This window comes from Lampris incognitus, chromosome 14 (assembly GCF_029633865.1).
Source record: "Lampris incognitus isolate fLamInc1 chromosome 14, fLamInc1.hap2, whole genome shotgun sequence".
Classification (NCBI taxonomy): domain Eukaryota; kingdom Metazoa; phylum Chordata; class Actinopteri; order Lampriformes; family Lampridae; genus Lampris; species Lampris incognitus.
Window position 1 is genome coordinate 19,549,890 of NC_079224.1, and position 15,701 is coordinate 19,565,590.

The 15,701-nt window shown below is 45.8% G+C and overlaps 1 protein-coding gene across 1 annotated transcript; it reads left to right on the forward strand.

Moving 5' to 3' along the window:
• Positions 1-3,925: 3,925 nt before the first annotated feature.
• Positions 3,926-12,583, forward strand: LOC130124247 (uncharacterized). The gene is made up of 8 exons (XM_056293702.1): positions 3,926-3,994; positions 9,490-9,524; positions 9,671-9,849; positions 10,093-10,298; positions 10,477-10,610; positions 10,801-10,945; positions 11,130-11,241; positions 11,778-12,583. Exons 3-8 carry the CDS (start codon positions 9,710-9,712, stop codon positions 11,914-11,916), a joined length of 876 nt encoding a protein of 291 aa, XP_056149677.1. The 5' UTR covers positions 3,926-3,994; positions 9,490-9,524; positions 9,671-9,709; the 3' UTR covers positions 11,917-12,583.
• Positions 12,584-15,701: the final 3,118 nt, after the last annotated feature.

Below are 15,701 nucleotides of genomic sequence, written 5' to 3' on the forward strand. Positions count from 1 at the left end.
GTAGTAGTCTATTGATGCACAGGATGTTGATTCTGGACTTGGTTACCCAGAGCTTGATAACAATAATGTGACCATATTCACATATACCCATTACCCTACCCATTACCATTACATATACCCACTAATTATATGGGATTACATGTATCATTGACTAAGTATATGTAAATGTCAATGTTGTTTAAAATATTAAAATAGTTCATTACCTCACTATGGTATTCCTTTTTATCATGTATTTTGATTGTGTATTTAAACAAATGTATAGAGACCAGTTTGTGACCTAACTGGCTTTGGTCTAGTTCTCATTTAAGGCTCACAATCACCTCACACAATGAAATAGTATGGGTATATTATACATTTTCTGAATCTTTACAGTCCTGAGTATTCCAGTTTTTGTGTTTTGTGTCCCTGATATTCCTAGATGCCACAGGGCTAAAAGAAAGTATATAGTTTAGGCGAAAATTGCAGAAAGATGTGTGTTATTGACGGGTTGAAGAGCTCAAGTGACCTCTATATTTGTGAGAAATATCCACAACAGGGCTTGAATGAAAGCTAAGAAGGTCCCCTTTAAAATGATACCAAAGACAATATTATAGAACATTGAAAAATGTCCTGACCATGAGGCTAAACCAGGATATGCACCAGCGTCTAAAATGCAATTTAGTTTAGCGGGTGGTTAACTTCATGAGCTGATAACTGCGATACAGCTGCCACTCAGGAATGGTTATCATACCAAAATATCATCTACAGACATGGATCCTTTCAAAAATTATAAGTAAGTTTTGCCACCTTGAGTGTACCGAAATATCGTCTGGCCCATGGACTAATAGTCGAAAACTCCTCCCTGGCTATTGCGAGCTTGGCCGAGTCGAGGCGTCGGGCCCGGGCGTAAACTGGGGGGCCCACTGTGGTGATATGATGTTCCACGCCGTGCTTGGCCACCGCCGAGGAGAAGGTGGGTGTGGTGAGCTCGGGGAAATTTGCGAGCAGGCGTTGGTATGGATCCCCGGTGGAGAGTGTGTTAGCGAGGCACAGCGCTCCAGCGCCCCCAAGCGTGCAGGGGTATGACGCAAAAGAGACGGCATCAATCACGCGACAGTTTTTAACATCCACCAGCAGGTTGAAAGCACGGAGGAAATCCGCACCTAGGAGCGGGGTGGATACAGCAGCCATCACAAAGTCCCAGCCGAAATGTCGGCCGCCAAAACACACGTCCACATGTCTGATACCGTACGTCCGAATGGACGTGCCGTTGGCGGCGTCCATCTGGGGGCCGTGACTGTCGGTCATCGTGTCCACAGCTTGTGCTGGTAGTATGCTGCGTTGAGCGCCAGAGTCAACCAGCAGCCGCCGGCCCGACAAGGAGTCTCTGATGAACAACAGCTTGCAGTCACGGCCGGCCCCCATAGCCGTTAACGAGCGCCGGCCTTGGCGTTTCCCTGAACCCTGTAACTGCAGGGTTTGCGACACCGTTTTTCTTTTGCTCCAAACCTGGCATGGTAATAACAGAGCCCGTCGTCAGGTTGGCGGCGGGCTGTCACCGCAGCCGCGGTGTCCATATAGTCGTACACAGGTGGTGGTGGGGCGGTCTGGTGGGGTAGCAGGGCATGCACAAACTGTTGCCGGTTGGCCAGGAAAACCCTGTCTGCTTCAGCAGCCAGAGAACGGTAGTCCTTGGAGGCGGCGAGAGGAGAACTGACCAGTGCTGTGCGCACAGGTGCGGGGAGCTGCCTCAGAAAAATGTGTGTGAAAAGAAAGGCCGGATCAGCCGATCCCAGCACAGACAGCATTTTTTCCATTAACTCAGACGGTTTGCCGTCGCCGAGGCCATTCGGGGACAATAAACGGTCTGCCTTCTCCAGCTCCGACAGTTCAAATAGCTTCAGGAGGAATGTCTTTATAGCATCGTACTTGCCAGCAGCTGGCGGAGCTTCCAACAGTGTCATTGCTCGCGCCGTTGTCGATGCGTCTAACGCCGCCACTACGTGGAAGTACTGCGTTGCATCCTGCGTTATCCCTCTCAGCTGGAACTGGGCTTCCACATGTTGAAACCACGGCCGTGGATTATGCTGCCAAAAGTCGGGTAGCTTCACAGTAGCGGTGTAAATGCTAGCGTTAGCAATAGCCATGTTGTTAGCACCGGCGTCGTCGTTGTCAGACATACTCGTATTAGTAGTTCGATCACGTCGGGGTCACCAATGTGGAGTTAGAAAACAACGAGACAGGAGACGTGAGAGTAGACGTAGTCGAGGTAGTTTACTAGCTCCAACTTTGCATGTCATACGTTCGACAACGACACTGAACTGTGTACCGGAAGCGGAAGTGCATTATCTGACCCCCTCGCCTCGTCCCTTAAAGGTACACTGTCCTCTTTGGTGAATGTCTCTAGTTATATAGATGTGGGTCACCACAGGCTCCGTAATTTTGTTTGGTAAAAGAAGAAAAATAATTTCAGCTGCATTCACATTTGGAGGTGTGATGAGAACAAAATGGGAAAATCCAAGTGAGGGTGAATACTTGCTGAATGACGTATATCACATGTATGTCATACAAACCATACGGGGAATTATCAGCCACATAACACCACAGCCAACAGTGTGAATAGCGCGATCCTCCCACGCGTTACGTCCCCCTGGCGAAACTCCTCACCGTCAGGTGAAAAGGAGCGGCTGGCGACTCCACATGTATCAGAGGAAGCATGTGGTAGTCTGCAGCCCTCCCCAGCTCACGGCAGAGGGGCTGGATCAGCGACCGGGGTGGCTCAGAACAGTGGTGTAATTGGCCAAGTAGAATTGGGGAGGGGGTACTTGAATTTATTTCATACATGTCACACATGCATAATTTGGGAGCTGGCATGGGGACAGCGAAGTCAAATTCGGTTTATTTATATAGAGCACATTCAACACATACACTGTGCTTCACAGAACACAAGTAACTAAAACCTACTAGTAATACATGATAGACAAAAATAAGGTTACATAAAGCAGGAAGCAGCAATTGTTGCCGAGCAATTTCAGTCTTTATTACAAATAAACCTTTTTTTGTTTCTATTACTATTTCAATGATGACTATAATCGTGATGAGAAAGTGATTATCATTATTATTATAGTTGTTGTTGCTGTTGTTACTGTTGTTGTTAAAAGACTTTACTGCAAGAATAGCAACAGAAATGAGATGTTTCCTGAAACGGTTTTCATGTGACGTCAAGTCTGTCCTCATCTTCTGCCAGTGACAGCTGTCATTCAGTAGACAGAAAGAAAGAAGGAGTGAGCGCCCATGACAGCAGGTGGTCATTTTTTCTTTTTTTTTCTTTACAGACATGTGATGGTCAAACGCTTTTCCCAGCTAACCATGGGGCAAGACATAAAAGTTGAATGGCTGACTGCTTTTGATAATACCAAAATTTCAAGGAGGCCCCTCAAGATGGGTACGCCCGGGGCGATTTGTTTTACCGTTTGCTGTCTGATTTGAAACGCTTTGGTTTGTGTCAGATGGAAAAGCTATTGGGGGTTGGCAGCATGTTGTGTAACGTTCAAAACTCATTATTTGGTATGAGAGAGGAGGTTTTATGGATTGTTTCTTATAATAAGAAGGACGTTTCCGCCTCGTTATTATCGAAAGGTCAGCCAGGGCTCAATTTTATCCTTTCAGAACGCAAAAAAGGGAAGTGTCGCACACAGGAAATGTGTCAGCCATCAGGACTTTACAGTAACTACAGGGTGTCCTAAGAGTTCCCTGATACAATCTCTTATAATGAGGTGTCACAATCCAACTATTTTTGATTTGTGTGTGTGTGTGTGTGTGTGTGTGTGCGTGCGTGCGCGCGCGCACGCTAGGGGGCGGGGGTAGCATGTGTGTGTTTGTGTATATCTGCATGTCTCTCCATTTGAATGCAGTATATACTTGCCTCTTAGGCTGGTTATGAAGCCTTCTCCTTCCCCCCATATATTCTGGCTCACTGTTCTGGTTCTATGGGCCCACAAGAGCTTACAAAGTGGTAAGTGACTACTGACACCTTAAAGCTACAATCCTGAAAATGAACTGTCTTGATTGATAAATTTATTTATTTTTTACTACTTTATATGACTGGCATAGAAAGCAAATTATCAGTCACATTTGTAAAACTGGTGAAATGCATTGAGCATTAAAAGTTTTAGTCACTTGCCAGGACCTGCTGCATGAACACCTTACATCGTGTGTCAGTCCACCATGTAAACTGTGACACGAAGGACTGGATGCTTAAAATGTGTGGCTAAGTTTCACTCAAGAAAACAGCGATATAACAAACTGATACGTCAGGAAGATGACCATGGTCTTAAACCCCGAGCATCATACTGGTGGCAACGATTTTGCTTTAGGAAACATTTTGGTTTATTGGAATTTGGGATTAAAAAAAGAACCGGATTAGATAAACGGAACAGGATCCCGCGTCAGAATCAATAAAATCGAAATTAATACCCCAACCACACAGCTACTAGTGACTCTATGCATTTGGTCGCGCGCGCGTGTTCATGTACCAGGTTTTTCTATGCTAATGGGGGCCAAATGTCCCCATTAACATAGAAAAACCTGAAGCCACTTACCTTGGTGGTGACATTTGGAAAAGGGTCTATGGTTAAGGTTAAGGTTAGCTATGTGGTTATGATGGTTAAGGGCTAGGGAACGACGGTAGTCAACGAGAGGTCCCCACAGTGTAGGGTGACATGGCGTGTGTGTGTGTGTGTGTGAGAGAGAGAAACAGTCGAAATTGTGAAATATACCTTTAAGACAGGGACGTACTGTCTCGCCTAGGAGTGACGTCATTTGACCACGTCTTTGTTTCCGCCTTGAATCAGTTGAGCAACGTCCGCTCGGGCGTTGCCGAGCTCCTGTTTATTTTGCCTCTCAGCCCAACAGTAACGTTTAGGTTACGTGTGGCCTCTCTTTTGTTTATGTATGATAAAATAGTAGCCGTACAACCAGGCTTGGTGAGGTTGATGTGTCGTCAATAAACGACGAGCAAATTTGTGAAATCCCAGCACTTGTGTGGACGTGAGTTTTGCCTTCGTCTTCCACCGCCTCAGCTGAGACACGCGGACCCAAACCGTTACAGTGTGTCTAGCTCTGCTAGCGTACTACCAAGGCTCTCCACAAGGACGTGAAGTGGCCCGCCAGTTGGAAAAAGTAGCCAGTTTGGGTGTCTGTGGGCTTGCCCCCCCCCCCCCCAACAAAAACTCCTGAGAAAAATTTTGGCTGTAAAAGCCTCTCGCACATTCTAATGCCAAGTCCATCACATACACTGATCTTAATTATTGCACATTTTAATGAGTTTGCCTACCCGATTGTAAACATGTAGCGAGTTATTGTAAAGGAGAATTGGGCTTCGTGTGCGTTTCATCCCACACAGTCTGTAAATAGCTATCAATATTTAAAATCAAGCCTATTCCTGACTGATCAGAACTTCTGTAGTTAAGAATAATTAGACCTAATTTATTACTTATTTACTGACACCTTCACTTTAAGGTTTATCAAGACGTGCCACAATGATGGTTAATGTCGTACGAAAAACAAATGCACTCTTATCCAAAGAAAATAAACAAGATTATTTTAAGGGGGAGCACGTTTTCAGTCCCGTTTTATCTTCTAGCCTATGTGTTGGTTTTAATTGGTCAATAGCAAAAACTAAAGCGTTCCAGGAGATTTAAACTGTAAAATTACAGTGTGAGGCTGAGGCATAGCCTGTAGTGAGTGTTTGTAATGCGTCTTAGAGATGTCTCTGCTGTAAAATGTGCAACGTAAATAAAGATAATTCATTGATTCGCCGTGTGACGTATGCAGCGCTTTCAGTGGACTTTTTAATATCTGCTGCGTGTTCGTCAAGTTGCTGCCACCGGTGTTTTCCGAAGAAGCCCGTCTAAATGAGGATGTCCCGTCTATTCAATCAATGCAATTCTTCATGTGTTTTGTCATCAATAATTTACCTAATATTTGTCAAACACTGAAGACGACTCTCCGCTCTACTCGGAAGGACACAACCTCTCAGACGAGCGCGCACAGACACATGGGGGCATGACTGAGGCTAGTGGTCGTAATTGCACACGCCTTAGCGCATCGCAACTTGTTAATAAAAACTATTTTATTAGAATCAAAAATTAATATTGTGGCGAGCTGGCGTGAGAGAAGGAGACAAGAGGGGGGATCTCGTTTGAATGGCAGCTCCCCTGTCCCATACACCGCACGACCCCGGGAGCGCTCTTTTATTTTTGCCCCGGAAAATGGCTGCCGAAATATGGTTTCCCCCCCGACGTCACTATTAAAAACATCAGTCTTAGTCACGGTCCTACAGTCAGTCAGTCAATAAAATGGTCGTCTACCCAATCCGAGTTGAACCCCCAAACAAACAACACAACAATAACCAAAACATGAACTAAAACAACAATTTGAACATGAACGTTAACAGTCCCAGAATACCTTATGCTCCCCAGCGCAGAACTGCCGATAGTCAGAGCGACCGCCCTCTCCGGTTGCTACATAGCTCCCACCCGAAGGGTAAGTTGTGCTCGACGACCCCGTCACCCAATACATAGTCCCTCAAATGTCAAGGGCGCTGTCGCTGGCAAACAGGCTGCTTGGGGTTCACAGGAAGCGCAACTGGGGGGGGAAAGCACTGATCGGCGCATGGGGTGCTACTGTCACCCCTGGCCCCAACAACAGGTGGAGCAAGGGGGCTGTATGGGGAGAGTCTGTCCAGGTGCAGCACAACCATGCACCCCTGGCTGGGCATCCGCGCCTGGTACACCACCTCAGACAGCTGGCCCACGATCTCGCCAGGCCTCTGCCAGTGGCTGAGAAGCTTGGGGGAAATCCCCTTCTTGTGAACAGGACAATACACCTATACCTTGTCCCCTCACATGAAGGCCTGCCCAAGGCACCATGTGTCATGGGCCCTCTTCTGCCGTACCCCAGAGTTGACCTGGGCCTGACGGGTGTAGTCGTGCACCACTTGCAGGTGATCATTCAGTCCCCGGAGTTAGTCTATTTCTTTACTCCCGCCAATCTCAGGCTCAGGCAGTGCCCCAAACACCAAGTCCACCGGTGTCCAGAGTTCCCTCCAAAACATGAGGGCAGCAGGCGTGCACTGGCTGGACTCCTGGACAGCAGTCCAGTAGGAGGACCACATGACCAGGGGCAGGCGGCAGTCCCAGTCCCGCTGGTGTTGGCTGGTGAGGATGGCAAGCTGGGTGGCCGGGGTGCGGTTGAACTGTTCCACCAGCCCGTCACTTTGAGGACAGAGTGGTGTTGTCCTCGTCTTTTCCACCCCCAGCCGCTGGCAGACCTCACTGAAGACCTGGGACCCAAAGTTCCATCCCTTGTGACTGTGGGACTCTGAAGCAGGCGAACATCTCTTCCACCAGCCTCTCCACTGTCGTGGTGGTGCTCTAATCCAGCACTGCATACGCCTTTGGCCACTTTGTGAAGTAGTCCATAGCCACGAGGATGTAGCGGTTGCTGGAGTCAGTGATGGAGAAACATCCAAGGATGTCCACCTCTACTTGCTCCATTGGGGCCCCCACCAAGTACTGCTGCAGTGGAGCGTGTGAGTGCTTGCTCAGTCTCTTCTGGGCAGTGCAGGAGGCACGGCAGTGCATGTGCAGCTCCATGTCTCATCAACAGCCAGGCCAGTAGAACTGTCCCTGGGGGCAGTCGAGGGTCTTGGCGTTCCCATAGTGTCCTGCCCGCACCAAGCCATGGACGATCTGGAGAACCTGAGGACAGAGCACACGGGGCACCAATAGCTGCAAGAGGTCACTCCCTCATCCGGGAGCTTGCCACCTCTGGTACATCAACCTGCTGTGGAGCTCAAAGTTGCCCCATTGAGGGTGGTAGGCCTTTACCTCAGGCCCCAGTGCTGACACCTCTGTCCACTCAGGTTGTCATCCCATCTCCAGCCAGGCCCTCACCAGTGCCAGGTTCACATCTGCTTCCTGCTGCTGCCTCAGTTGCTGCATGGTCAATGGGAACCACCTCTCCTCATTGCTAGTGGTCTGGATGACTGCCACCATTGGTGTCATCTGGCCCCACTCCTCTTGCTGCTAGCAGTAGTGGCCCTCCAATGCCGCACAGAGGTGCCAGGAGAGCACGTCGGCATTGCCATGATGTCTCCCAGCCTGATGCTGGATTTCAAAGTCATACCCTTGAAGGGCCTCCAGCCATCGGGCCACCTGGCCCTCAGGGTGCTTAAAGTTCAGGAGCCAGGTAAATGAGGCGTGGTTGGTGTGGATGAAGAAGTGGCTGCTGTGCAAATATGGCCGGAAGTGTACTGCCAGAACTACTGCCCGCAGCTTGCGTCAAGTGATGCAGTAGTTATTTTCTGCCTGACTCAGAGTACGACTAAAGTAGGCCACAGCGTGCTCCCCATTTCTTCCTTGCTGGGGGAGGACAGCTCCGATCCCCACATTATTGGCATCAGTGTCCAAAATGAAGCATTTTTGGGCAATGGGGTAGGCCAAGACTGAGGCTTCAATGAGAGCCGCCTTGAGTCAGGTGAAGGCTGCAGCACAGGCGTTGTCCCAGTCAAATGGCTGGCCCTTGTCAGTCAAGTGGTGGAGTGGACTGGCAATGGTGGCGCAGTCCCTGACGAAATGACAGGTACTATGACGCCAGACCAAGAAAACTTTGCATATCACCGATGTTAGCAGGAGTTTGCCAGTCTCGGATGGCAGCCACCTTAGCTGGATCGGTGGCTATGCCACACTCACTCACTATGTGGCCCAAGAACTTTGTCTCCCTCTTCAGCAGGTGACACTTGACAGGGTTCAGCCACAGTTCGGCCCGACAGATGGCGGCAAGGACCTCACGCAGGTTCGACAGGGCTCCATCGAAGTTGTTGGTGTGTACCAGCAGGTCGTTGAGGTACATGACACAATGGGGTATATCCATCAGCGCCCTCTCCATCGAATGTAGCCAGTGCGTTGCAGAGCCCGAATGGCATGACGCGGAACTGCCACAGACCCTGCCCAATGGTGAAGGCGGTCTGTATGATGACTGTATGATCAAGGATCTGTCATGGCTGAGGTGATTAAAAACCTTTGAAAAACCTGTTTTATACCGCAACTGAGTGCCAGCTCAGCTGGTTTTTCACCCAAGTCTGAGCACCAGAGAAGGGGAGATATGCCTGCCGGGGATCTACACTCTACTGAGTACACTCTTCTAGTTTTTTTTGTTTTTTTTTTTTTGGTCAAATGGATCTTTGGGATTTGGAGTCATCAAACAACAATGAGATTACAAGTATCACCAAAGGTGTCAGTAAAAAAAAGAAGAAGCAATATTTAGGATTGTAGCTTTATAAATTATAAATTGCAGCTTTCAATCCATGTAAAGTGGATGTGTTTGTGTGCACAAATATTTTTGCACATCCACGGTGATAATGTCTCCCATCAGACTTTCTTGTGTTCCCCTTTTGTGCTACAACGCAGTCCATGGGTTTTCTCTATCTATTTCTTCCCATCTCAGATCTCTGTCAGGACGATGACCTGAGGAGTTCAGAGGTGAGGATCATGACCAATGTCTTTTAGCTCTGCGATTCATTTTCACACAGGAATATTCACAGCCAACATGAATTTACAAAATACCTCAAGAATGCATCTCTCTTTTTCTATCTCTTAATGTTTATCTGTCTTTTGTTCATTTTCAGCATTGGGTGGAAAGGTATTGCAGAAATTCATCAGGACAGATGGTGCTGGATGATGATTACGTCGACAACAATGGTGTAGTGCAGAGTAAAACCTGCGTCCTCTATCCAACAAATATTGTCAACTGCTCCTGGCCATTCAAATCTTTCCCAATGGATAGTCAGCTCTCTGCCTCTGTCATGTAAGCTCAGGAGCCACTGGTACTAGTTTTTCTTTTTTATCACTGTTGCCTGAAAGAGAAAACCTTAAAGATGTCAGAGTCTAAAATATCTCTCTCTCTCTCTCTCTCTCTCTCTCTCTCTCTCTCTCTCTCTCTCTCTCTCTCTCTCTCTCTCTCTCTCTCTCTCTCTCTCTCTCTCTCTCTCTCTCTCTCTCTCTCTCTCTCTCTCTCTCTCTCTCTCTCTCTCTCTCTGTGCCTTCTCAGTGTTTGTGATGGCGACAAAAGAGTCGACTTTTATGTGTCTAAGGAGGCCAGATTGTCAGAGCTAGGTTGGTTACCTACGTTGGAGATTCTGTGCCAGAATACAGTTGATTTTTTCCTGCGATCTGTGTCTGTAATCCTCTACGTGAATGTGTCTCAGCCTGATGTATGGACAATCTACACTTTCAAACACCAACCAAGTCACATAGGTAAAACCACACGACGAGCAGTGTTGCCATTGTCTGTTCAGGACAAGTTAATTGTACAAATGCCCTTCAGTGGCATCGAGTATTTGTTGGGACGTGCTTCAGTGAATGATGGTTGTATCAGATATTTGTTTTATCAAATTTGTGTGTATGTTTGTGCATGTGTGTGTGTTTTACTTAGAGGTCTTGCCTCCACCCTCTAACATCTCTGTGGTGGTCCAAGAAGGAGCTCTGTTGGTGAGCTGGAGTATCCCTCGCAGTCGTTCATCCAACAACACGGACTGCTTTGACTACCAGCTTGACATCAGTGGTCAGGTACAGATGCAGTATCTGTCGTTTCACCTGTGTGTCATTTTTACCAGTCGCCCATTTATAAGCACATTTATCGGCTAGTGTCGCCTCTGTTAAATCTAGTCTTTTGGTTTTTGTAAATCGTGTTGCCCATTCATGAGTTGTACCTCTAATTTGATTTGCATTCTATTCTGTTCCATACTGTCAACATCAGGATGGACTCAAGCATCCAAAAGGGTGTTTGAATTATACCGAGCCAAACATAGACCCAACTCGCACCTACAGCGTGAAGATAAGGGCGAAGAAGTCCGAAAGTTGCCTTGGATCTCAGCAGTGGAGTAACTGGAGTCACACTATTAGTGAGTGCTGGCTTGAAACATTGCTTCAACCAAATGCTAGCGCCCAACTGGTATCATCCTAATCCACTGGTTTATTATTTTTGGAAGCAAGAAATTAGCAGTTTATGATTTTTAAGAAACTCGATAAGGTTATCACTATTTGTGTTTGTGTTTGTGTATGTGTATGTGTGCGCATATGGATCAGCAATGGCCCCGTCTGAGTCACCCTATAAATTCAACAATATGGTGATCGTCAGTATTTCACTTGGAATACCCATGATCCTCCTGGCTGTCCTACTGCTGATCAGGCATCAGAGGTACACTCTCTCTCTCTCTCTCTCTCGCTCTCTCTCTCGCTCTCTCTCATATATGCATACATATAAACATACTTTCAATGCCTCTTTTCCCCTCTGTCATTTTTTTTCCAATTCTGTAAGAGCTTTTTCACATCTTTTTAAATTCTGTTGGCTTTCAAAGACAAAAACAGAGATGGTGAAGCTCAAATCTAAAAAATATCAGAAGTTATGTAACAAGAAAAAAAATGCAGGAAGAGACTTTTAGACGGTGGCAATTTACTATTCTCAATAAGCCTCCTCAGTCAAGTGACAGACCCCACCCATGTGTCTTTTTCACAGCTAAGCCAGGGCTAATATAAAATAAGACACCGAGACATTTTGAGGAACAACTGCTTCCTGTTGTTCCACTATCAGTGAAAAACAAATATGAAAAATTAAATTTCATACTTTTATTGTACTGTATGTCCTCGATGCACAACTGGATTCTTGGTCACAGCTCATTGTGTGTGTGTGTGTGTGTGTGTGTGTGTGTGTGTGTGTATATGTGTGTTTTTCAGGGTATCCAAGCTTCTGTTTCCTCGAATTCCTCAAGTGCCGTTGGAGTACTATCACTTCTTGAAGAAATATGACACATATCAAGTAGAAACTGTGCACAAAGTCAAAAACGGATATGCCCAGTCACCTGTTCAACCGTAAACAGTCCTCATCGCGGTGCTCGAAAAACTGGAGCTTCCAAATTTGTTGAATAAGACTGTTGCATACAACCTGCAAAACCAGTCCCTGAAATCTTTCACTTCGCATACAAACATATTTGGTAAGAGCATATGCTGTCAGGGAAACTGATGTGGCAGATAGTGGTTTCATTATCAGTCAACGATGCTTTTTTTTTTTACGGAGTCCTCGTGAAGTGCAATGCTGGTAATTTTCCAACCATTAACTTTCAGGTTGAAGCTCGGTCTGAACCTTGCTGTGTTTTGCCATGGCTGAACCCCTGCTGTTTATTGAATGCAAATAATTTTAGTTATAGATATATGCAAAAGACATAATGTATGGATAGTTTTTCTGTGATCAACTCAACTGGACTCGGTCATTGTCCTTTTCTATGGAAGGTTTGATGCATAACCAGCCCCAGCATGTGTACTAATGATGATGACATCAGCAACTGTGTGTTTTACCTATGAGTGTTACTGGTCTGTACACAAAATGCAACCCTTTATGAAGTTGTTTTTTTCTCTGTTCTGTTCTTGTCTTTTCAATCCTGCATAATCCTGTATTGCTGACATATAAATGACCTTTTATATGGACCTCCGTTCAGCTTGTTCTTCTTTTTGGGATTTCCTATAAAGCTGAACTCTGGAATTTCCCTGACTTGTCCATCCCTCCTTACAGCTAGTGCTACAAACCATGTGTAACATCAGGTCCCATCAGCTCAAACAGTCCCCACCCATGTAAAAATGGGTGGGGACCCATTAGACAAAATAGTCAAATTTTCAAGTTAAGCTTTTAGTTAAGAATAACCATGTTTATATATATATATGTATTATTTTCCTTTTTTTTGGGATTTCCCCCCCTTTTCTCCCCAATTGTACTTAGCCAATTACCCCACTCTTCCGAGCCGTCCCGGTCGCTGCTCCATCCCCTCTGCCATTCCAGGGAGGGCTGCAGACTACCACATGCCTTCTCTGAAACACACACCGAACAGGCGCCCCGACCAACCAGAGGAGGCGCTGGTGTAGCGACCGGGAAAATTAAAAAGTTTAAAAAGTTTTTAAAAAAAAGGAAGTAAAAAAACATTTTCATATCTTTTGAGTCATTGCAAACAATGCAGTTATGTGTCTTGATGCATGCTCAGTAATCCGGGTAAGGGAATCACAGCAAGTTGAATCAGTTCATCTGGACACAACGTTTATTGAGAGAGAAAGGTTTCATCACTCGTCTAAGTGACCTCTTCAGTCTCAACTGACTGCAAGTATCCCCACCCTTATAAACAATACAGGGGCGTAACGACCGAAACAACGATCAGTTTCATGTGCAAATTGCCGTGACCATTAACAACATTTACAATGAAACTTTTTTTTCCCCAATAAACTTTGTGTTCCGATGAACTGATTCAGTTTTCTATGAATGCGATGATTTCATTATATTCTAAAGTATCACTAAAATAATGTTTAATGTCGACATGCCTTGTCTGTTTCCACTGGTGATTAGCATGACCATGACTGAAGACTCAAAAGGGGAATACTGCATTGAGGAACAATACAGAGAGGATTGTTAATTATCTCGCTTCTTGACAAGTAATGACAACTTATTACTTATTTTATTGCACAAAATATCTGGTGGGTCCCGGGCCAAAAAGTATCTGCACAGTTGGGTCAAGACGTGGAATAGATTGGGAAACCCCCTGGCTTATACAATCGATCTATTTAGCGACATAGGGTAGGTATAGCTAATGTCTACCTCGTTTGATAGAGAATATCCACCCATTATCTGTACCCGCCTCATCCAATTCAGGGCTGGGGGGTGGGGGTGGGGGGGTTGGAGTCAGAAGCACTGGTCAGAAGGCACACACACACACACACACACACACACACACACACACACACACACACACACACACACACACACACACACACCATTCAAGCATACTGGTAATTTTGAAACTCCGCATCACCTAATATGCATTTCTTCAGACTGGGGGGGAACCAGATTACCCAGAGGAAACCCACCCAAAGCACAAGGGAGGACATGCAAATTCCACACAGAGGAGCCGAGCAGCCACAAAAACGTACAATCAGGGTAAATTCACACAACACATGTTCTTCTAAAATAACCCAACAATCACAGATGACATTGTTTACATGCCTGTTTGATCACATTGTGCCCTCCAGGCTGCAGACACACAGCTGCTGGTGCTGCTGAATGTGTTGTGTTCAGTCAAGCAACCAGCCAACCTATGTGCACCTGGGGGATCTCTGCATGACTCGTTAGATTCCTGCACACGCAGGGAGGAGTTTGTCCCCTGTCCCAAGTGATTTGCTCATTTTAAGACACATGCTGAAATAGTAAAAGGAACTGAAACCTTTATTTGTTACAAAGAAATCCCCCATCTGAGACCAAGGTCTCATTTGCAGTGGTACACTGCAGCAGAAATTGAAAAGAGAAATTAAACAATACGATAAAGCAAAAACAATAAATAGAAAACATGGATATAAAAAGCCTTTTGCACATTTTGGAAAGGAAAGTATATGAAGTGCAAGTGGGGTCAACAAGTCCGAGTCAACTCCAAAGATCTGTTTTCAGCATTCATCCAAAAGTAACACTATCCATTACACAGCTGATATATCTGAAATAACATTACATCATTTTTGATAAGACACGTCAAAACGTTTTGCTAATATGAACAGAAAACCCAACATTTCTCAATATTTAGTGTCCACAATTTGTCTTAATTACAGGCCAAACTGTAGCCTGTACTGTAGTCTGTTTTGCCGTCATTCTGCAAGTTTGTACAGGATCTAAATTATTCAAATTATTCCAGCACTCTTTGAGAGCATTGCAAAAGTTGTGTCATAATGTTACAGCGCGTTTAACTTTTTCCTTTTTTCAAATGCTTCCTCCGACCACTAGTGAGGTTGAGGGCTGGTGACTGTGGAAGAAAAGCCATACCAGTCAACACTCGTTGCTTTTCTTTGGAAAAATAGTTCTGGCGAAGCCTTGATGTGTTTCGTATAATTGTCTCGCTGCAGAACGACTCCTCTTCCATGCACCTTTAAGCCAGACGAGGTGGCATGCCAGTGTTGAATGTAGAAATACTTCCCTTTGGTCAGTGTGTAGTGCAAATCCTGTGCAAGTAACTGACTCTGGAAAAGGCTAAACCCAGACCCAAACCTCCCTGTTGCCACTACATTTCGATTTATGCATGGTTGCAATAAATGGCTACACAAGCCCTATGATTACAGACAAAATCTTCCCATTTTGATTGACCCAGAAACAAGAATTTCTTCCTGTCTTCGTATCCATGCTAACTGTTTCAGATTATTTTGAGATCAAGGATGTGGTGGAGATGTGCTGCTCTTTTTAAAAAAATTTTTTTTATTAAAGCTGTGAGTCCTGTTTGCAGATGCTGTCCTGTCTTGTTAACGTGTTAGCTTACGTTTGGCTTCAGATGGTCTGGTTGCTTTGGGCCCCGCTTGATTTTGCTTCGGTTTGAGAGTGAATTGATTTCTGGAAATCAGGAAATCAGACATGTGCTGCCCCTTCAGAAACCTTCGAATACTAGCATGCAGTTTGGCGACGAGACAAACCTTCAACACTCAATTTCTTTTGGGGGGGGGATCCCCCCCCTTTTTCTCTTCATTTGTATCCGGCCAATTACCCCACTCTTCCGAGCCATCCCGGTCACTGCTCCACCCCCTCTGCCTATCCAGGGAGGACTGCAGACTACCACGTCTCCTCCGATACATGTGGAGTCGCCAGCCACT